Source organism: Malaclemys terrapin, chromosome 8 (assembly GCF_027887155.1).
Source record: "Malaclemys terrapin pileata isolate rMalTer1 chromosome 8, rMalTer1.hap1, whole genome shotgun sequence".
In the NCBI taxonomy this organism is placed as follows: Eukaryota; Metazoa; Chordata; order Testudines; family Emydidae; genus Malaclemys; species Malaclemys terrapin.
This window is the reverse complement of record NC_071512.1, coordinates 20,449,108-20,473,344: the sequence shown is the minus strand read 5'-3', so window position 1 is coordinate 20,473,344 and position 24,237 is coordinate 20,449,108. Positions and strand designations below refer to the sequence as shown.

The 24,237-nt window shown below is 46.2% G+C and overlaps 1 protein-coding gene across 1 annotated transcript; it reads right to left on the bottom strand.

The window, feature by feature from the left end:
• Nucleotides 1–20,715: 20,715 nt before the first annotated feature.
• DUSP1 (dual specificity phosphatase 1) lies at nucleotides 20,716–23,884 on the bottom strand. The gene is made up of 4 exons (XM_054038203.1): nucleotides 23,105–23,884; nucleotides 22,786–22,934; nucleotides 22,344–22,563; nucleotides 20,716–21,773 (listed from the first exon to the last, which is right to left on the bottom strand). Exons 1-4 carry the CDS (start codon nucleotides 23,472–23,474, stop codon nucleotides 21,403–21,405), a joined length of 1,110 nt encoding a protein of 369 aa, XP_053894178.1. The 5' UTR covers nucleotides 23,475–23,884; the 3' UTR covers nucleotides 20,716–21,402.
• Nucleotides 23,885–24,237: the final 353 nt, after the last annotated feature.

Sequence of the window (24,237 nt, the reverse complement as noted above, 5' to 3'; positions counted from 1 at the left end):
AATGTATGGTGCTTTGGGATCCTCAAATAGAAGGTGTGCAGCATTCTGAGTGAATTTGGCCTTTCATCCAAAAAAGTTGGTAATAAACAAGGAGCACTGACCCCTATTTTAATACCAGTCTCAGAGATCTGATGCCGGGAAGGCTGGATGTGTCAGGGGACTGGAAGTGGGATACAGCACCTTTCATCCCTGGTTCACCACATGAACTGTGCCCTCCGGAGTCCTCTACATCCAACAGCATTCATTGGCCTTGTTGGAAGTCTCAGCAGAAAGGTCAAGGACTGAACAAAACTTGGAGACTGAACTCTTCCTTGCCCTAGAAATGCTGAGCTGGAGCAGAGTCAGAGGCCAGGTACCTCGCTCAAGTTTGTGTGTGGCAAAAGCTTGATAGTCCTCCCCTGCTGCCGCTGTTCTGACCTATGTGGCTCCCACTCAGGAGTAAAAGACGTGATCTGGTGGGGGAAAGGTGCCCAGGGATCATTATTAAATCCTCATGCACTGTCCAGCTCCTGGCAGGCCCATCTGCCATCCCAGTCCCAAATGCATGAGCCTTGTATTTTAACGGAGAGTGATGTCACTGGGAAATGGGGCAGGAGGGTTTTTTTGAGGGATCATTTCACACTGCTGATATATAAGGAGCTTTATGCCCCATCCTCCTTTTGCCCGCTCCCTCTTTATAAGGAGAAGTGCAGGGTCTGCGGCTGGGATTGCACAAACACTCAGCTCTGTTGTGTTTGAGGCTGTTTTTTGCCAGCGTTACTAGGGTACAGGGATGACTAATTCTCTCCAAGCTTTCAGTTTCAGTCTCTCAAACACTGTATTGCTCAAGGCCCTGGAATCCATTTCTTGGGCAGAAGCCTGCAGACAGCTCAGAGATGCATCAATCTGAAGCAGTATCATCTACACATACCCACACTGATCAATCTCAGATTCTTTGGTGCTTTACTGCACTGCACTGTTAGGCTGCAGGTTTAGGCCAGGCTGGCTCTGTCACCTGTCACAGGTCAGGGCTCAGAAAGCAGGTCTGGAAGGAGGAGAGGAGCGTATGCACTCGCCTGCCAGTTCCCTTTCGTTGAAGCTTTGAAATAATAACAGAAATACCATTAACAAAAACATTATTGGCATCTCCATGAGATGTGTCCTAAGAGGGCTTGAGGGTACAGAGCCAACTGTTGCTCGAAGGAACAGAGCAAAATGCGACAGATAATTATCCTATATAACATGTTATATTTCCTGGGGGCTACACAGGCACTAGTTATTTAATAGAGCCCCAGTGAAGTAGGTAAGGATCTTTTTCTCCATTCTAGACATAGGGAAACCAAGGCACTGAGAGGTTAAAATGACTTGCCCAAGGGGTGGCTGAGTAAGTTAATGCCTGACTCAAGCTCCTGGTTCGTAGCCTCATGCTTGGCCTCAGGAGAGAATATGAAACATAAGGGGGTTTGAGGGCACAACGCGATTGGCGCTTCCCCTTTGGCCTGTTGGGAGCCTGGAATCCAAGGGAATTTTATGTCAGTGAGCACTAGCCCACTGAGATCCCCCTTCTGCTTCCTGAGATTTGAGGGGCCACAGGGTACCCTCACTGACACCAGAAAAACATGCTTCTGTCCCATGCACATAGCATACCCTGTGCTGATGGGCCCTGAATACACTGGAAAAGTACAGCAAGTGCAAAGGTTGCTTTTGGGAGGCGTTTGCTTCCCTGTTTCATGTGAAAGAAATATAAATCTGGAAATCTGCCATGGAAATGGGTTTCAATAATAGCCTCAGCTCCCTGTGGGACTCTCCTGGAGACTGGCTTATGTGATGAACGGGGGGGGGGCGAGGTAGAGAGGGGCGACGTGCCAGATCCTTGCTTAGTTATGAATGGAATGTCTCCGGCTCCCTTGAGGAACACTGTGTTCCTTCCTGAGATATTAACGTCATCAGCTCCCTGCAAGAAGCCCAGGCAGGAAGGCTCGAGCTGCCCTTCAGGTTCCCACCCTCCTTCACGCTAGATCCTGTTTTCTTGACCTCACATAAACAATCCCTCCTTTCAGAAACAGGAGGAGAGGAAAGTGAATGGAACAATGGCAGCGAGTCACCGAGTATAGGCTGATTACTGGCTAAAGCGATTAGCTCCCAAGCCGCACAGCGCTTGCAGCGTTACATCCGTGTGTGAGGCAGAAAGGACCAGCTGGTTCCCATGTGTGGTGATTGCATTGGGGTGTAAATCCAGCAGGTGTGGTTAGCAAAGGATCTTCTCCTGTGGCTTGAACATCCATCTCTTGAAAGATCAGTCTCTCTGTCACCTGCTCATCTGAAGGAGCGTTGCATTCCCAGAAGAGTAAGGAGGGCTCCAGATGTCTCCACTGCACACGAGCTGGCAAGGAACTATGCAGGAGAAAGCACCAGGGGTTGAAGAAGAAGTCTCCAGTACTTCCCATGGTGGAAAGCAAGCATAAATGAATGAACCATGGGTGCTCACGGGTGGGCTCCAGGACCATTTACCATAGGATGTGACTCAGATTTATTCCATTCAGGAAACTGGTTTAAACTATCATAGAATCATAGATTCATAGAATATCAGGGTTGGAAGGGACCTCAGGAGGTCATCTAGTCCAACCCCCTGCTCAAAGCAGGACCAATTCCCAACTAAATCATCCCAGCCAGGGATTTGTCAAGCCGGGCCTTAAAAACCTCCAAGGAAGGAGATTCCACCACCTCACTAGGTAACGCATTCCAGTGCTTCACCACCCTCCTAGTGAAATAGTGTTTCCTAATATCCAACCTAGACCTCCCCCACTGCAACTTGAGACCATTGCTCCTTGTTCTGTCATCTGCCACCACGGAGAACAGCCGAGCTCCATCCTCTTTGGAACCCCCCTTCAGGTAGTTGAAAGCAGCTATCAAATCCCCCCTCATTCTTCTCTTCTGGAGACTAAACAATCCCAGTTCCCTCAGCCTCTCCTCATAAGTCATGTGCTCCAGGTCCCTAATCATTTTTGTTGCCCTCCACTGGACTCTTTCCAATTTTTCCACATCCTTCTTGTAGTGTGGGGCCCAAAACTGGACACAGTACTCCAGATGAGGCCTCACCAATGTCGAATAAAAGGGAACTATCACATTCCTCGATCTGCTTGCAATGCCCCTACTTATACAGCCCAAAATGCCGTTAGCCTTCTTGGCAACAAGAGCACACTGTTGACTCATATCCAGCTTCTCATCTACTGTGACCCCTAGGTCCTTTTCTACAGAACTGCTACCTAGCCATTTGGTCCCTAGTCTGTAGCAGTGCATAGGATTCTTCCGTCCTAAGTGCAGGACTCTGTACTTGTCCTTGTTGAACCTCATCAGGTTTTTTTTGGCCCAATCCTCTAATTTGTCTAGGTCCCTCTGTATCCGATCCCTACCCTCCAGTGTATCTACCACGCCTCCTAGTTTAGTGTCATCTGCAAACTTGCTGAGAATGCAGTCCACACCATCCTCCAGATCATTAATAAAGATATTAAACAAAACCGGCCCCAGGACCGACCCTTGGGGCACTCCACTTGAAACCGACTGCCAACTAGACATGGAGCCATTGATCACTACCCATTGAGCCCGACAATCTAGCCAGCTTTCTATCCACCTTACAGTCCATTCATCCAGCCCATACTTCTTTAACTTGGTGGCAAGAATACCGTGGTATAATGTCTTGCTGGTATAAGCTGCGCTAGGAGGTTTCCAGTGTACCTCTACTGGTATAAGCTATAACCACACATCTTTTCAAGTGCAAACGAGGCCTTAGAGAAGTAGTTTCCCTTCCTCTATTTGACAGCTGCATCCCACCAATTTGTTCCCATTTCTCTTTTACTCACTATGCTTTATTTTCCCAAATGAGCGCCCTCATTTTGCCCATGTGGGGCAGAGCCCTGGTGAATGGCACTATATTATTATCATTATTTAAAACATTACAGTAGCACCCAGTCGGGATTGGGCCCCCATTGTGATGGGCACTGTACAGACACGTGAAAAGATACAGTCTCTGCCCCAAAAAGCAAGTATCTATAGCCAAGAGGTCACCGCACACTCACAGCTCCGCTGGGCAGATGAAATGGTGCTATGGGGGTGAGACACCTTGCTCAGATACCCCAGAAATGAGCAGGTTAGAAATACCTGGGCAGGCAGATTCATTGAGCACTCCCCCACGGCGGCACCCATCCCCCTGGGTCACTCCCCCATTGCTGCTGCTCCCCATGTTGGCTCTCTAACCTGTGGCCACTCCCTCATGCAGCCGGAAAGGCCTTTGCTGACTGGTTAGCAGATCGAACGGGTAGCGCAGCAAGAGCTTTTTTTAGTGCATGAGCTCTGAACATTACTGAAGGGCCTCCGGTGTCCTGGACCCTATTTGAACTCCAGAGCAAGAAGCAGCAGCAATTCACATGGCCTGGGAAGGGGATAAACATACCATAGCATCCACCAGGCAACTGGACAAACAGTGGCGGGTGTCTGTAAACACAACCATGGCCCCTTCATTCCTGACAAGTGACTGTACAGTTGGCAATAGCCACTCCCTGGAGGCAGATCAAACTGAGCCATCCAGGTCACTGTTCCTGGAGGATCATTACATCTCCCCACCACAGTTTCTCAGGAGATGTTTTTTCACCCATTACTGGCTTGAAAGAAAAAGCCAAGCTTTTCACATGAAAATCCCTACAAGAAAAGTCATCAGGGAAATATCTCTAGCAGAGGTTCTCACAACAAATTTTTTGGTGGCCTCAGAGTACGGCCACCAACTCTTGCTGCTGGCCGTGCTGACAATTTTTCCTACAATACTTAATTAACTTTAGGAAAAACAAATAAATATGCACATATACATGTCCAAATCATTGTAATTTATTTATGTAGGGTTTTTTCAGACTCAGTAATAAAAATAATTTACAGTTGTCTCTATTCTTTACTGGACCTACACAGAATAGAAACACAAATAAGGCGCTTTCCATGTTCTTGTCTTTTTGTTGTTGTTTCTTTTGCTTTTTTGGTTGCACTTTTTTTCCTTCTAAGACTTGCTAGCTGGTAAGTCTTCTGCTGTGAAAAGTGATATTTGTATGTTTGTTAATATCACTTTTCACAGCAAACTTACTCAGCCCCGGCAAGCCCTGGGACAAGTTTAAGTGGGCTGGGAGGCAGCAGGGCCCAGGGACAATGGCAGGGGTGGTGAGCCTGGGGCCTGAGCCTGCCACCGCATGGACAGAGCCCAAAGCCCTGTGGCCGAAGCCTGCCTCCCCTACCCCTGGAAAAGTGGGGAATTCACCAGCTGCTTGCACCTCCAGAGTTTTTCTCTCTGGAGGGGGGCAGGACCCAACCGCTGGTGGTGGCCCTGGGAGAGGGGCCACTGCTTTTCGCCCTCCCCCATCACATCCCAGGTGGTTGTGGCCGCAAGGACAGGCCCTGGTGGCTGCATGCGGCCACGGTGGCTGCATTTGAGAAACACTGTGTCTAGAGCTTTCGTGGGTGAATACCCACTTTATCAGACGCCTGATGAAGTGGGATTCACCCACGAAAGCTTATGGTCCAATACATCTGTTAGTCTATAAGGTGCCACAGGATTCTTTGTTGCTTTTTACAGATCCAGACGAACACGGCTACCCCTCTGATACTTGACACTGTGTCTAGAGCAAGAGATCTTGTGCAGTACTCGTCAGCCAGTAGGGTCTCCAGGTTGGGGGGAGTGACAAAAAATGAGAGGTAGGCTCGGGATTTGAATAATGGGGGAATGTGCAGGTCAGACTGAGGTACACTGGCAGAGGTGCGTGATGGTCCAGGACTAGAATAAGTGGGATGCTACGGACTGGGGTGCATTGACAGCTGGGGAAAAGGGGGGGTCTAGGACTAAAATAACTGCACATAGGTAAAACACTTATAGAGTGGGCCTGATTCTCCCATGCCTTGCCCCTTTGTAGACATTTTCACATATGCATAGGGAGTGCAAAGTGCTGTCATCACTATTGGCAAGTGGAGCATTCTGACTTGGTTGTCTCTTACACCTACTTTTCACAAGTGTAAATCACAACACAAAGGGGAAGGCAGTGGAGAGTCAGGCCCAATATGTGCTAATGACTAAAAGGCCTTTTAGAAGAATGAGCTGATCATACGATAGGAGGAAACAAAGACAGGGATCTGTTCAAAGAGCAACAATGGCTGATTTCATTCCTGGGAGAGGCTTGGGCAAAAGTTGGCATGAACTTCAGAAGCTCAGATACAAAGAGACACTATGTTGGTTAAAACACTGTAAGAAGGGGAGAGAAATGAGGCCCTCACCTTTACTGGGACGCAGCAGCATTTGCTCCAAGCAATTCTATGCCAAAGGCACTGAATAAGTGGTGAAAAAGTTGGTGTAAGATGGAAAAGGTTGAGAAAGAGACTACATGCTCTCCAGGGAGATACTGGCCCTCAATGGCCATTTAACCTGCCATGCTGCCAGGGCAGGGGTGTGCCTGAGTTGGAGGAACATATCACAAGAAGCTCCAGTTCAGCTGGATGCAAAAGACAAAGGAAACCCGCTGATACCAGACACCTCTGTGTTCTTGGGGAACCAGGGTGCAGTATCCAACCTGACTCATGAAAGACACCCTCCCCCCCAGCCTCTGCTTAAACCAAAACCCATCAGAGAGAAAAAACTTGCAGAGAGCAGTGAAGGGCGTTGGGAGACACACCTAGACCCCTCCTGACAAGGGTGACAAGATTAAGACATCTCCATTAGCATACAGAATGGAGAGCAGAGACAACTCCCCTAGTCTCATCTGCATGAAAGATGAGACAGGAAGACATCTCAATTTACATACAGAATGGAAAACAGAGTACCACACTGAATTCTGGGACCAGAAAAAGCAGGGAAGCACTGCATCATGGGAATCTCTGCTCCAGATGCTAATGAACCTATGTCTGCACACACCCAGCTCAGCAATTATCAGATCAATTCTAGTAATAAATCCTTAATTGATATCCAAATACTGAAGCAGCCTAGTTGCATTGTGAGCTCCCTGGAAGAAAATACCACCCATAGCCAAGAGTGATCAGCTCCTATTGTCTAGCCTAAAGAAAACCCTTGAGTCATCAGCTTACCTATAAACAAATCTAGTGTGCTCCCTTGAACCATTGTATTTTCTCTACAAAAATCCCTACTCACCCTCTAGTCAGGGTTCTGATGCTTAGATCCAAACTAGGCATCAGTTCCACTGGAACTCCATCGTCTCCTCACTGATCGTGCTGGGGTCTCTGCCTGCCTCTTGCCCTCAGGACTCTCAGCTACCACCATCATCTGGGAACTCCAACCAGTTCAAGCTTCAGGGAGCGGTGAGATCCCCTTCTCTCTCTCTCTCTCTCTCTCTTCGTTTTCCTGTCTACCTTAGGTATTAACCTTTAATCATGTATGTTATGTTGGTTTAGTCCTCCTTGTGTAGTTATCACTATTATTCAATAAATAACTTCTATGTTTAAGTTGGTTGCTTCTCTCTCTTGCTGAACTTTACTCATTTGTGTTTTAGCTTCCCCCATTCACTCTACAGCAACGCTTCTTTTACCTAAGCTAAAGATCCCTGCAGCGCCCAAAATACTGTGGGGTTTGCTCATCAAGTAGGTTACTGCCAGTACAATTGTGTTGGGGGAGTGGGGATAGGGACATGCTGAATCTGGGACACATAAGGGTAACAGCTTGTAAGTGCTGCTTGACCCAGTCCATGGAGCCCAGGGGCATATAAGGAGAAACAGTTTGAAGGTGCTGCTTCCTCCAGCCCAGTGAGTCCAGAGACATATAAGGGGTCAGCTTGACAGTGCTGATTGACCTGGTCTGCTCAGACTTACTCTGTTAATATATGTGTGGGTGTATGGGTGTTCATCCAGTTCTGGGGCTGGAGTAACCCCGCCCTAGGGAACCTAGGTCCTGCAGGATAGCTCCATTGGGAGGGGACTTGCAGAAGGGAGAAGTAGAGCTCCATATGAAAACACAAGTGACACAAGCAGTACATTGATAGGATTACAGAATCCCCTTCCCCAGAAAAGTAACCCGAATAAATGAGCATACTCCAATGTAAGTGGCAAATCTGGTAACACCGCTGCCTAGGAAACACATCTTTGATCACTCGTCCATTCCCATAAAAAGGACCATTTTACAAGGGTGACATCTGCAAATCTGTGTGTAGCTTTGATCTTGAGCAGCAAAGTGACCTTACTGAATTTACTGAGAAATAAAAATACTTGGCTGTTGACAAGAGCCTCTTCCATGCCATTCAGAAATGCAGCACTCCCTCATTAAAGGGCAACTGTGCTAAACTGAACAGTGAACTGCATGGATTTATGTACCCTGCAGCTGGGAGGTGAGATTCCCAGCACGGGGACAAACTTGAACTAACTCAGCTCAGCCACTAAAAATAGCAGTGTGGATGTTATGGCGTGGGTGGTTGCTCGAGCCCTAGCTGCACAAGTCCAAGGCCATCCAAACACCTGGGTCCGAGCGTGGCTGTGTAGACGTACCCTAAGGCTACGTCTACACAGCCAGTAGCAGTGAGCCTCCCAGCTCAGGTCGGCAGACTTGGGCTTATGGGGCTCGTACTAGTGCTCTAAAAATAGCTGTATAGACAGTGCTTTGAAATTGCAGCTTGGGCTGGAGTTCAGGCTCTTAAGCCCACTCCCATCCCAAGGCTTCAGAGCCCGAATTCCAGCCTAAGCTGCAACTTCAAAGTGCTGTCTACACAGCTATTTTGAGAGTGCTAGTGCCAGCCCCACTAACCCAAGTCTGGTGACCCAGGCTGGAGGCTGGCTGCTGCAGGCTGTGTAGACATACCCATAGTGGTCCAGGCACAGGCCTAAGAACAAAAAGCTCTGAGTTTTAATCCCACTATGACTCCCTCCACGGCCTTGGATAAATCATAATCTCTCTGGGTCTCACTTTCCCTATGTGCAAAATGGGGATAATAATACTTCCCTTCCCCACAAGGGATTGTGAGGAATGACTGAATTCTGTACAGTGTGAAGTATTAATATTATTAATAAAGATCATTAACTCTGGAAATGAAGCTGCTAGGGAATGTTTCCAGCCCTTGCAATAGCTTATTTGATAGGATCCACCTGCAGCACACAGACAACCTTATGGATAAAATTTTCGAAAGCACTTAGCATTGGTCCAATGGTTGCCACTGAAGTAAATGGCAAAACTCCCACTGATTTCAATAGGAGCAGAGTTAGGCCAATGGCACTTTTGAAAAATCCACCATAAAAATGTATTGAATATTCCATTAGAAAAGGACTGGTAGGTTTGTATTCTGCCAGTGCGGCATGCTCTGCTTGTTACCAGCTCACTATATCATAATAATACTTTGTCTTGTATTGTGTTTCATCCAAGAGTCTCAAAGTACTTTTATAAACATTCATTAATTAAACCTCCTAATACCCCTATTGTTATCTGGTCAGTGTCATCCTCATTTTACAGAGAGGTAAACTGAGACACAAAGGGAAACAAAGTCAAATAGAGCCATAAAGAGAACCCAAGAGTCCTACCTTCCAGTCTCCTACTCTGTCCACTAGCCCACATGTCACTCTCCTGGAATACAAATAACAATGAAGATAATGGTACTCTATTTCTCAATTATTTGAACTCTTTAAATCAAGTTGGATGCCTTTCTAAAAAATATGCTCTAGTTCCACCAGAAGTATGGTTTGTACTATGCAGGAGGTCAAACCAGATGTTCAGAATGGTGTCTTCAGGTCTTAAAAATCTATGAATCTATATGTGATAGGTTCGGTCAGAGACCCCCTTGGGACTGTCACCTGATGTGTTGAGACTACCTCTGAGCCCGTTTCCCCTGCCAGCTTGGGATTTCAGAACCCTGTCTTGTTGAGCCAGACATGCTAGCCTGCTGCTACACAGTCTGAACCACGCCCCCAAAACTGCAGACTTAACTGAAAACAGCTCAGCAAGTACTCCTGTCTCCTGCACCCAGACACCCAGTTTCGAATGGGATCCAAACCCCAAACAAATCTGTTTTACTCTGTATAAAGCTTATACAGGGTAAACTCATAAATTGTCCGCCCTCTATAACACTGATAGAGAGATATGCACAGCTGTTTGCTCCCCCAAGTATTAATCACTTACTCTGGGTTAATTAATACACAAAAGTGATTTTATTAAGTATAAAAAGTAGGATTTAAGTGGTTCCAAGTAATAACAGACAGACTAAAGTAAGTTACCAAGCAAAATAAAACAAAACACGCAAGTCTAAGCCTAATACATTAAGAAACTAAATACAGGTAAATCTCACCCTCAGAGATGTTTGAATAAGCTTCTTTCACAGACTAGACTCCTTCCTAGTCTGGGCCCAATCCTTTCCCTTGGTACAATCCTTGTTAGTTCCAGCTCAGGTGGTAACTAGGGGATTTCTCATGACTGGCAGTCCTCTTTGTTCTGTTCCACCCCCCTTTTATAGCTTTGGCACAAGGCAGGAATCTTTTGTTTCTCTGGATCCCCACCCCTCCTTCTAAATGGAAAAGCACCAGGTTTAAGATGGATTCCAGTTCAGGTGACATGATCACATGTCACTGTAAGATCTTCTTCATTACCTAGTATCTGGAAGACAGGTACATAGGAAGGCTTGCAGGTAAACAAATCCATTCACAGTTCATTGATTCTGAAGCACCCTTAATGGCTTCCACTTAACATGTTTACATCAGTAATACAAGTTTATATCTTATTCTCCTAACTCCAGACATAGAAATAATACATGCAAACAAATAGAATGAACACATTCAGTAGATCATAAGCTTTGTAATGATACCTTACAAGAGACCTTTTGCATGAAGCATATTCCAGTTACATCATATTCACACTTATAAACATATTTCCATAAAACATATGGAATGCAACATCACACTATATGTATCTTCATATCTGCTGGCATTAGTAATATAGCACAGTCAGTAGGAAATGCCAGTCCAAGACTGGCACACTGAATCTACTGGTCCGCGTCTACTAATTGGACAGATCAAGATCCCTCTGTCAGTGTTATTACTCACTCCTTATTTGTATGGGTTGGTAATAGGGAGAAGGGAAGTATATTGTAGTCTACCTCCTCGAGTCAGCTCTTTATAGACAGTATTAAATTGGTCCTGATCAGAAGTCACAAAGTAGAAAATTTTCTTCCAGCTTCAAAACACTAAACTTTCCCCCAAAAGAACATATTGAAAGCAAAGCTGCCATTAATCTTGTGCCCAGACAAATCCTTTGGCGATACCAAATATTTCCACTTTGGATTCATGATTTTTAGAAAAAGCCTTCCCAGGATGGGTGTGGTGGTCTTTACACACAGGGCCGCCCAGAGGGGGGGGGCAAGTGGGGCAATTTGCCCCAGGCCCCACAGGGGCCCCCATGAGAATATAGTATTCTATAGTATTGCAACTTTTTTTTTATGGAAGGGGCCCCCAAAATTGCTTTGCCCCAGGCCCCCTGAATCCTCTGGGTGGCCCTGTTTACACACACAGCAGGTCTCAGCTTTGAGGCATCTGAAACATCAGGGTTTAGTACTGCAGGCATTGAGATCCTGCTTGTTACTGTAGACAAGGAATAGCTCATGTAATTGGGGTGAGGGACGTTATCCCCTACAAATGATCATAAAATTAGAAATGAGAATGGTGAACTCCTGTGTGCTTTAAAGAAACACTATATTCATCTGTCTGATTTTCTGTAAAGTCTGTGTGGCTGTCTGCCCACTTGTGCTGAGAGGATGTTAAAAACTATAGTCACATTTTCAAATGTAAGCATATTGTCTGCATTGGCAAAACTCAGATAAATGGGGGTTTCAGGTGTATAGTAGGTGCACTTGCAACTTTTTGACCTGCAATATAGATGTCTACATTTGACTGCTTGGCCCTTGGTGTACAATGGCCTAGGACTGGGAGCCAAAGGAGAACTATCTTCTACTGTGTGAATGTACAACACCTAACACAATAGAGCCCCAGTCTCAACCAGGGCTTATAGATGCTGCTGTAACACAAATAATAACTGTTGTTGCTTCATTCTTCTTAGGAATTTCCCCAACTCCAGGGAGAAGGAAGGTGTTTTGCTGCTTTTCAGAGCCACTTGATTTGGGGTAAGAGGTGGGTCCAGAATGGGTGATGGCAGCTGGTAACCTAGCAGCCCTGCATTTACCTCCATCATTGTTTTTCCCTTTTCAAATGCTTAAGAATTTAAAACTCCCCTGCTTTCTATTTCAAGCAAAGGCACAGCCCTCCAGTGCCCTCAGTAAACCCCCAGCTGTAAAATGAAACCTTGTCTTCTTTAATTCCTGATGAGTGAGTGTAAAATTGGCATGACCATTCAGTGGAGGCAGAGTGCACTCCCCCTTCCAAGTCATTAATGTCCCCTGACACCCCTTAACACTCCCCTCCTGTTTAGTTGCCTTTCCTCCACTGTTGTCCTAGTGCTTTCTCTCTTTAGTTGATTTGAAACCTAAAATCATGCATTTCACAATAAAAATGTCCACATCTTCCAGGAAGATCATTTTGCACCAGGAATAGAGTGAACCATCCTTGGGATCCAGCCCAAGCTTATTAAAAATAGCTCAGTGTGTAGCCCTCGATGCCATTAATCCACTCTGCCGTCTGTGTGGATGGACGGATGGGTACCCCAATGAAAAGGCCGGCCACAAACACAATGCCATAAATGACCATAGTGCTCTCCATTGCACCAATTAGCTTCTGGTACACAGAGGGCTACATGCTGGTTAGCATCCTTCTTCTCTGCTCCCCTCCTCCCTCCCATAGTCTGCTCCCCTTCCCCCACCTCCAACCAGCTCACATTGCATTTCACATTCCAAAAGCTTAAGGAATGCATTAGCGCAGAATAAAAGTACAAGGAGCCCAAATGTAGGGCCCTGACGTCAACCGTCCCTGGAGTTTGGAAGAGAAGCAGTAAACAGTGTAATGAAAGGAGGTTATAAAAAGACCATCTGGCTTTGGCTTCCATGGACAAGTCTCAACAAAAAAAAAAGAAGAAGAAGAAAAAAGAAAAGGTGCTGAAAGTTGGGGTTAACTCTGCAATGAGGTGGCCACTGGCGTCTGGAGACAGTGATCAGTGTGAAGGGAATGACAACAGCAAAGAATCAAGGCTGAAAGGGTGTTTACTGCCTTTGAAATTGCTTCTGTCCTTGCAGTCCACTCCCGATCAGTAGAAGGAGGTGGGAATTATCATGTAATGTGCTACAGCTACACAGTTGGATAGCTGGGTTCTTGAGATGATCCAGGGGGAAGGGCGCAAAAACTCCTAGGGCTCAAGGAGAATTATGTTCATGTAATGTGAATTCTGACCAGGTTACAGCAGCAAATATGGTTTCAGCTTGTCCATGTTGTAGCATTTTACCAGGTATAACCATGCTGTACCTACCCTGCTATACAATTGGGCTTGTACCGGTGCATCCTGGGAAGACATGACCTGTTCTCCCATAATGCCTCAACTGCTAGTAATGCTTTTGGATGTCCTTCAAGATGTCCCCCTCCCCTGGGCTGCAAGGCACTTTGGGATGTCTTCTCACACAAAGACTTGGGAACTGGAAAATTGACAAAGCCAGTTACACAGACCCCACCGCAAAAGAAGTGGGTTAGGACCTACTTACATCAACTCCATTGTACTATATCCTTGGCCCCTAGAAACTTTTAAGCATATTGTGACAAGGTTAGAATACAACTGAACTGTATTTGAATCCCCTGAGGTGGTTACAGTTAGTTTTTAAATGGGACCTACATTTTTAGGAGCAGGCAACACAGCTATGACAAGGATCACCCTAATGTAGCGGTTCTCAAACTGTGGGTTGGGACCCCAAAGTCAATGGGGTCACGAGGGCTGGCTTAGACTTGTTGGGGCTCAGGGCCAAAGCCAAAGCCCAAGCCTTACCACCTGGGACTGAAACCAAAGCCTGAGGGCTTCCGCCCTGGGTGATGGGGCTCAGATTATAGGCCCTCTGTCTGGGGCTGAAGCCCTTGGGCTTCAGCTTTGGGCCCCCCTTCCCCCACCTGGGGCGGCGGGGCTCGGACAGACTCAGACTTTGGTCCCCCTCTCCTGGGGCCGTGTAATAATTTTTGTTGTCAGAAGGGGATCAGGATGCAATGAAGTTTGAGAACACCTGCTCTAATGTGTAATCATCATCCTGTGGGAAAAGTACCCTTCTCCATGGCCTTCTGCTAGGCCCTGTCTGATAGGGTATTGAAAATAAGTTGACTGATGAAAGTGCTACTCACACAGCTCAGACTGGTTTGCCAAAGAGGGGCCTAGTTAAGCCCGGATCCTTAGAAGGTGACAGAGGCCCAGGCATAACAGTGAGGCAGAGCATCAGGTGACAGCACAGCATATCTGCTAGTGGCTGACCACCTACTGGGGTGGGCTGTGCTCAGCTGTCTTGGTTGGGAGGAAGATCAAGGATTCAGGAATGGAAAGAATACAAGAGCCTATCCAAGGGGTCTAGAAGGAAGAGTAGCTCCCTAATGGATCCCTGAGGTCAGGATCCCTTTTATAAGCCTATTGGATTCCTGAAGATCCCTCCTTCATCACTATATAATTCTCTCTACTTCCCTAACGGATCAAGATCCTTGAAAATCCTCTCCATGCCCCCCATTGGATCCTTCAGGGTCTCCTCATTCTTATCCTGATATACATCCTACCCCCTTGAGACCAGGGGATGTTGTAGCTGAGGAGCACTGGACAGGATTCCCACAGGAATGCTTGGCTGGGGGGTCACCACGGAGTGGTACAAGCTATTCATTGCCGATCCCTCTGGACAAGTGACATCAGCAGGAACTTTAACGTACCTGTGAGCTGTCTCTGGCTTTGCCTCCCACTCACTCTTCTGCCTCTTAGCAGTATCAAGATAGGGGAAGACCAGCACTACTCATTTCAGTGTCTACCAGGAAGTGCATGCAAATCTAAGGGCTTGAGAGATCCATTCAGGAAACCCCCCCTGTCAGAAAAGAGCCAACTCAGCAATCCTCAGAGGGATCTGAGATTAACCTCAGCCTCTCATACCCAGAGCACAGAGAGACTGGGCAAAAATCTACGGTTGTCCTTAGGCTCACTCAAAATGGGGCACAGAGATGGAGGAAGTATTCCTGGGTGAACAAGGGGCTCATTAACCTCCCTTGAATACTTATACCTCTGTCCCCTAAATTTGGACAGCCCTGGAAATAGAAATCCTCTCTTGATCTACAGAGCAGGTTCTTCTTTGGAAGTGGCAAGGTAGGCTTCCCCTATGCTGTAAAATTAAATAAAGTAAAAACTCCTTCATTGCTTTGTTTCCTGTTAGTGGTTTTAGAATTACAAAATCATTCTTGACTGTGTAAAGCACCAGAGCTATCCGTTCAGACTGTGCCTGTAGGACCTGGCCCTAGAACTATCCTCTGTATAATCAAGGGTTAGTAACTCTCATGCATTTAGCCTAAAAAGAAAAGCATCCTTTACCCTCTCTTGTCCCACCCATAGTGGGACTCCAGGCAGGGTAACTCTGCTGTTCACACATAAAATTATCTGAAAACTCAGCCCTTAATTTCAAGTAACAAAGGCCTGAAGCAGAGCTGTACTCACAAGCATAGAGCCAGGTCCTGGGCTGATGTAAATTGGCATCTATTGAAGTCATACTGTCAGTTTACATCAGCTGAGCCTCTGGCCTATGAAATTCAAGCTTGAGCTCCTGCCTGAGCTGCCTGATCTCTAGTTGTTTCTGTCTTCAGGACTGCGTGTCCCTCCCTCTTGTCTCACAAAGTCTCTCGGCCTTTTATAGTCCTGACTTGAACTAGAGAGAACCACCTGGCCTGACTACCTGTGTCCTGAAGCCTAACCTCACCTCTTGCCCCGCCCCACTCTCCACAGTCACTGACCCTTCTATACTGTAATAACTACCACGGCGCTGGAGGGAGGGCTGGTTACAAGATGGTTGCTGCCCAGCACAGTTTGGTCTTGTATTGTAGATGGGAGTGAACTGCATTTTAACCGTACTCCTAGCCTTACTACAGCCACAGATTTCAGCACAGTTTGGGAACACGCAAAACTGAGCTTAGTCCCATCTATGCTGTAAACCCAAACTGTGTTTTATCCATGTTGGGGGACAACTGTGCTTTAACCAAGTCATCCATCAGGGCAGTTGTCATAGAGCAGATGGGACTGAAAGGAACTGTGCTTAAATGTCAGTTTTTACACACTACGACACAGCCCAGCCTAGAACATGGTTCTTACAGAGTATCGCTTCATTCACAATAACCAGCCAAACCGTGCTAGAAAGTGGTTTATCTGGAACTAGGGTGACCAGACAGCAAGTGTGAAAAATCGGGACGGGGGTGGGGGGTAATAGGAGCCTATATAAGGAAAAGATCCAAAAATCGGGACTGTCCCTATAAAATCAGAACATCTGGTCACCCTATCTGAACTGTGTTTAAACTCAGTTTGAAAATGATTCTCAAACCATTGGAGATAAAACCTGCCTCTTTCCTGCCTGTGGTATGGAAGCCAGACTGAAGAAAAAACAGGTGCTAACTAGCTGAGCCGGAAGCCTCATGTGTGATCATAATCATGTAATGTCTCTTTCCAACAAGTACCTGATGGCCTAATGTAACCTGGTCTCTGCTGGGCTGATACCAAAAACTACTTATGTGGGACAGTCACTGAACTAATTCACATAGCTCCCTTTAAAAGTGCTGATTATAGAAGGAAGACAGAAGCTTTGGACATGAGCATTACCCCAGTTGCATCAGATCTGGCACGGTGTGTATGTTATATGTTCATTATGTATGCTGTGTATGTTGGTTGCGTGTTTTGTGTTTGTTGGGTGCTATGTGCTTGTGTTATATGTTGCCTGTTATATGTTGCATTTTGTGACTGAATGGCTACCTGCTTTTTTCTGTGCTGTGCCTTTTCAGGTCCTTGAATATGTTCACATCTATCTCACAGGGTCCCCCTCAGAAGTAGACAAAATGGCCAGTGTTCAGCATGTATGTGCATTTGTGGTTCTGCTTGGCAACTAACAAAGCCTGGAACCGGCTGCTGTAAACGCTAAACATACTTTTTTATCACTTCAGGACAAATTGATTTGTCAGCAACAGGAAGTGATGTTACTGCCTTTTTCACAAAAGGGAAACTCCTAGTAGTTTGTTTCCATGGGGACATAGGCAATGTGTAATGACAGACTTATATAATCTTAAAGTTACACACACCATTTTTGTGCCTCACTCACTAGGGGATAGGGTGACCAGATAGCAAGGGTGAAAAATTGGGACAGGGGTAATTGGCACCTATATAAAACAAAGCCCCAAATATCAGGACTGTCCCTATAAAATCGGGACATCTGGTCACCCTACTAGAGGATTAAAGGCCTGATACAAAATATAGGGTCTTATCCTGAGAGGCCCGGAAACACCTCTCAGTATGCAATCCATAGACTGTGATTGTGAGAATCAGTGGAGGGTGGGTCTCAAAGCTATGAGCCATGCTAAGTAGTGTCATGGTATACTGAGCAAATGATAATGCACAGCAGACAGAACATATATAGAGGAGCAGAAGGGCAAAATCATCGCTTGAGCATTTAGAGCTGGCAAAATGAAGTTTAGTTAGGCTGAATTACCCTGACTTCCTCTCCTGCAAATAAAACACTGAGCATAATTAATTACACTTAGGGTACATCTACACTACAGGGGGGAGTCGATTTAAGATACGCAAATTCAGCTACGTGAATAGCGTAGCTGAATTCGACGTATTGCAGCCGACTTACTCCGTTGTGAGGACGGCGGCAAAATCGACTTCTGCCGCTTTTTGTCGGCGGCGCTTACTACCACCTCCGCTGGTGGAGTTAGAGCGCCGATTCGGGGATCGATTGTCGCGTCCCGACGGGACGCGATAAATCGATCCCCGAGAGGTCGATTTCTACCCGCCGATTCAGGCGGGTAGTATAGACCAGACCTTACTATAGTTGCAACTGGTCTTTCTCTGCCCTTGTAACTGGCTGTTTGCTCCGGCCCCCTCCTGTCCTCTCCCACCCCCCTTTCATAGTCTCTTCACTCAGCTTCATTCCACACCTACCCCTGGTAACTTCCTTACCTACCTCTTTGCAATGCTCTGTCCCCTTCACCCTTCTTCCTTCCCTTGTCTTTCTGTTTAGCTAATCCTCTCCGGATGAAAGCTCACAATCTCCTCCCAAAATTGTGGCACTAATATGATGTTTGTCATTGTCACAGTGATCTCTCTGCTTGTATGTTGTATCCTCAGCTCTTCATCTATTTGGACTTCCCCTTCTTTGGGGCAGAGCCTGTCTACCATGCTGTGTTTGTACAGCACCTAGCACAACGGGGACCCAATCTTGGTTGGTCCCTAGGCACTACTGTAATAACTATGTTTAAGATTATGAGCCTACATTTCAACCCTTTAGAACGAGAAATGTATTTTTTGCCTTGCAGAGAAAGTTTTAACCAGCTTGAATTGGCTTGTTTTTCAGAAACGTGATTTGTGCTGAAGCAGCTCTTTTTGTGCCCCTCTGTCAGGTGCCTGTTTAGGTTGTAAAAACAACCAACTGCCAGGTAATGAGTTTTATTGTTCCCAGAAACATATAAACAAACCTCCATGGCTGATGGGGAGCGGAATTCTGTTTGAACTGTGATTAATGGGTCGGATCTTTTTTTGTGTTTGTCAGTTGTACCACAGCCAAGGTTGTATTTTTCCACTGAATAAGCTTTGCTTTGAAGGTGAACGCTTGTTCCGCTGATCACTGCAGGTGTAATGAGGCTCACATATTCAGAAATAGCCTTACTCATTTGTCAGGGAATGTGCTGGTGGGTGTAATTCCATGGAACAGTAAGATCTTCCAAGTTCATTTTCATGGAACAAGGAAAGGGGGTGGATAGCATTCCGGGATTTGGGGAGTGGGAGAGGCTCTGGGGGTGGATAATTCAATTCCAGTAGGAGGGTCACGTATGCAATGAATTGTGGGGAGGAGGGGGGAAGGGTTCTCGCTTCAGTTGTCGGTGAATAGGGATGTTTGTTTACTTCCCTTTTGCTGTTCCATTTGTTTTTGTCCCTTGGGGTCAGGTTGTGGCTCACTGATTGCTAACATATACTCCTGAAGGCAGAGTAGCGTCTGCGGAATATTTCATCTGGGAGAATTTCAGACTTAGCTGTGCAATCAGATTAACTTTTAAGGGTACCTCCTCCCAAGAGAACAGAACTGGATTTTACATAGAATGGATTTACATTAACACTTCAGTTATCTCACAGGGCTTTACAAAGCAATGAATTATGTGGTGTCTGGTTCAGCACTGGTTGTGTAGGCAAACAGCAGCTATTATATACTCAATAAGAGCTCACGCATAACCTTGGACTTCAGTGTCTACTTTAATGATAAGTGCCTTCATTTCAGGTAAAGAGACAAGGTCAAATTCTACTTTTATCTGCATCTGTGCAAACCCATCTTCAATGAGGCTGCATAATATCCAGGAGGAGAATTAGATCCACTGGATTTTAAAGATACAGTGCCTGATCATATCCAGTTGGTGCAAGAAGCCCGTCACAGTTGCAGTTCTGGCACTCTTCTGAGCACAAGGCTAGCATTGATAGTGTTATTAACTACTCTAAATACAGAGGGAAGCAGGTGGGGAAATACCCATACCCACCCTGTACCTGCAGCATTACCTTGTCTCAGTGGGAAGTACAGGAGTGGCACAGCAACTGCGGTCCTGAGCATACAATCTCTCCCACAACACCCAGTGGGATAGCCTGATGCTACACCACCCACAGGGCTGTGCACAACTAATCTCATACTGTTTCATTGTATGTTATAGGTTGTTGTAGGTCTTACCTTCAAGGTGGCATGAATATTCATTGGCTAAAATTCCTGTCTGTTACAGCACATAATGAAATAGCTTCTGCTGTGTTACATCAATATAAATGCAGAGTAACTCCTCTGGAGTCAGTAGAGACACGCTTGTGCAAATCTGCAGGAAGAGAGCAGAATTTGACATAGTGTGTGAGAAATAAAATATGTGCTCTCAACACAGTGCAATTTGTTTAAACTATCTCCTGTTGTAGATATGCCCAGATTTGTGTACAACGCATGGAACAAGAGGGCAGGCATTCCATTTAGGTAATAAAAATATTCTGGGCTGGAAAGAGAAACATTCGGGGCAACAAAGAATGTCATTACACTCCTTAAGGGAAGCTTTACAAATATGGGCCAATTGTCAGTGGTGGGCCAGATTTTAGACTTAACCTTCAATGCGTTAAGAGTAAATAAGTAATAAGGTAAGGGATCTATTTTGTTTTGCAGTAGGGTGACTGCTAGTCATCTACCAGTTTCTCAGCTGGTGTAAATTGGCATAGCTCCGTTGATATCAATGCAGCTAACACCACTTCACATTGCTGAAAAGGTGGCCTGGAGTGTTTATAATATGATTTATTAAAGCAGGGGGCAGAGTGTTGCTATTATACCACAATTTGAACCACAGGTTTATTGATCATTTACATACTCATGTCGAGCTTAGCTCAGGAGCAGAATCTAGTTTTCAGTGAGGTCCCTGCCCTTTCACAAACCCATTTTTCCAGCAGGGTTGACTGAGACAGCAGGGGATTGAGTGATTTGCTTGCTGTCACAAAGTTAAGCAGAAGGACTTGAACTCAAAGACTTTTCTCCTGTGCTATATGCTGCAGCCTTGACTGAAAACATAAGACTTTATACATCCAGATTTCAATAGAAATGTCATAATTTATTCTGTTTGTATAAAAAGTCATAATCATGTAACAAAACCATGTCTTCTTTCCTAAGAAGAAATATATTATTTCACATCATAAATAAAATCAGCAAACATACAACCTTGGGCAACTAAAAAAAAAGCACTCATCTGGTGCTTTTATGTCAGTGCTTAGGAAACAGTTTAAGATGTATTTACAGGATTACAGTACCCAAAAAATACTGAGGTATTTGGTTTCTCTAGAAATTAAACTTCAGGCTTGTGAAGGCAAGAATAATGCATCTACACAAAAATAAATAAATAACAGGACTTTCATATAAAAGGGGACAGCATCACTGTTGCTTAGAATATCCAGAAATGGTAATACCGGTGGGTATGCTATTTAACAAGGACTAGTCTTTTAGAACTGACAGACAAAAGGAGAAATAACTCAGGAGAAGAAAGCAATGTTCTGTGTTCTTTGTAGGCATCCAGATATTGGTCAAAAATATGCCAACCAACTCAAGAAAGAACTAGCTCTCTGGAGTCAAATCAGACCCTCTGTGCTTGCGACAATGTGTTGTTCTGGGATGGATAAAACCCCATGTGAACTAAAATGACTGAAGACACTGTCCCTAGGGTTATTGCACTTTTTAGACAAGAGTCAAGTTTTTGTTTTCTGAATAAATGTTCATCTACCCTTCAACAGCTTGGAGAAGTGGTGATGGGACTCTGCAGATAGCTTAAAGCACTGGATGAAGGGTGTACAGGGATAGAGACTGGGAAGTTAAAGACAGTGGTGGTTGATGTTCCTCTGTCCAATACAGACATGGCAGGGCTTCCAGCCTCTGCTGAGCAGTTAGGGGCTAGGACTTGAGACTCAAACTGAAGTAGCTGCCCCATGAAGCTGAAATTTGGGGAGATGATGCTTCTCCTCTGCTTCACAAACTCAAAGGCCTCGTCTAGTTTGACTCGGTTGGTCCTCATGAGATAAGCAAGGCAGATAGTTGCTGAGCGGGAGATGCCAGCCTGGCAGTGCACAAATACCCTTCCGCCATCATTTTTAACAGAATCTGAAATAATCAATTAAATGACATGGTTAATACATGGGTCAGGTTGCTGCAAAGCTACAGAAACACGAGCTGCTATTTCACATTTTTTTTTAAATTTGTTCTTTCCATAACACTCTAGCTGTGCATGGCACTTCACAGACAAAGGAGACTCTTGTCCTGAGGGAAAAGCAACCTAGGGATTTCTATACTAAACTCTAATTCCAATGATACAAAGAGTTTCCTTCAGCCACCGATACTTGTTTGAAACAGCCATCTCTATTTAAAAAATAAAAACGTATTGGTGGAACACCAAACTAGGTTACTAACTACTTTCTGCTATAGGATTCAATATTTCAGACAGCTTTATAAAGTTAAGGCTCCTCTCAGCATTTAGCCAATACAGCCTCGTAGGGAGCACAGGCCCTAATAAAATAGCTACAGATTTATTTCATGTTACTTTAATCGTTGAGGAAACAGTTTCCCAGGTATTTTAAAATTAAACTGGGCTAGAGTTTTCCACTGAGATTTCCACCTCAAGGATAATGCAAACTGATTCTTTGGAAGCACAGGCTGCAGAGATCACTCATTTACCTATGAAGTCAATGGCTTCGTTAAACCAGGAGCTGATGTCAGCCTTGTGGTTGTCCTCCACTGGGATGCTTTTGTACTGGTAATGCCCCTCAAAATGGTTGGGGCAGTTTGCCGAGACGTTAATTAAGGCTGTGATCCCCAAAGCATCCAGCATGTCCTTTCTGGAGGCATGATAGGCACTGCCCAAGTAGAGAAATGGTAGGATTTCCACCGGCCCACCCTAAAAGAGAAGAGACAAAGGAAGAGGATCAGTTAATTGTACTCTGTGATTTAAAATACCCCCCCTCTTTTTTGTTACATGCAGGCAAGCAGATGTTTGCTCTCTTTACATGGTTTTAGTATTAAATGTATCTGTATCTGGACATCACCTCTGGAGATACTCAGCCTCCAGGGCTATCCTCAATTCAAATGATCCCTTATTTCTTTGCCCTTTCATACTGACCTGGTCATAGAGCGGGGTGCCACAGGAGCTGCAGCCAGAATCCGCACTGCTGGGCATGCTGTTGGCACTCAGAGGCAGGCTCAGGCCGGTGGGAGCAGTTGGCTTGGTACACAGCTCAGCGCAGGCAGAAGAGAAGGCTTCATACCCTCCTGGAATGGCAAGGGGGAAAAAAAGAGGGAAAGATCTTGTTAGCATTGGTGAGACATAAATTCTCTGCGCCCCCCTGAAAACACCCAGGCCAGATTGTGCCAGCCAGAATCTCCCTCTCCCCAGGATCACCACTGATGCCACCCATGCCCTGAGCCCTCCCGGGACTCACCCTTGAGGAAGCAGATGCGGGTGTCCCTGGCCTCCCTGCAGAGGGTGTTCACGGCCAGCATGATGGTGCTGTCCCGCTTGGGCAGCTCCAGGTCCGAGCTGCGCTCGTCTAGCAGCACCACGGCGTGGTATCCCCCGCCGAGCAGGCGGCCCCGCAGCTCCTCGTTGGGGATGATGTGCTCCAGCCCCATGGCCCCCTTGGCCCGCCGCTTCACGATGGTGCTGAAGCGAACGTTGGCGGAGCCCAGGATGTGCGCGGAGTTGAAGGAGAAGAAGGAGCGGCAGTCCAGCACCAGGCACTGGGCAGCTCGGTCCTGCAGGAGCCCCCGCAGCGTCTCGCAATCCAGGGCGCACACTTGCATGTTGACCATAGCTCGGTGCGCGGGGTGAGAGCTCGGAGCGGCTGGTTGGTCCCCCAAATGCAGGACTCCGGCGGGGAGAGAGGGGGGTAGGTGGTTGGTCTCTTTCAAGGTCAAAGTGCTCGTTCGGATGGGGGAAGGCGAGTCCCCTTTGTCTGTGCCTGGGGGCTGTTTCCTCTCCCGGCTCCTTTGTTCCTTCTCAAGGGTGACTTGGTTTCTACTATTGGAGGTGCTTAAAAAAAAAGCAGCCAACGCTTCTTGTCAAATTCTGTTTTTAACTCCAGCCACCCCCGCTGTATCGCAAAGGCAGAGTCTGGGTCGGAGGGCGCAGTGACCCTGGCTTGATTTGCGGTTGCTGTTTGCTGCTGGAGCCTCACTTCACTAGCAGCTCTTTGTGCCTCCTTCTGGGTATTAGCAGTTTCCTTGCTCGCTGCAGCCCTGCGCCTGGCCTTATATAGTCAGCTCGCTGCCTGCCCCCACCCCTTTTTTTGTGAATGAGACTGGATCACATGACTGCTTCAGGCAAGACGTCACTTGCAGGCGTGTAGAGCAGACACTCCCTGCCCAAGAGTACTCACGTCATCGGCACTTTTGCAGTCGCTTGAATGCAAAACACACAGACACATACAAAACTTCCATCCTGATCAGGCAGGAAATCAACTGATGCAACCCTACGCTCCCCAGCGCTGCGGGCAGAAACAACCGGGCCTCCCGGCATTGATGAAAAGGCACACAATGTACAGCGGAAGAACGTATACAGTTAGGGTGACCAGAC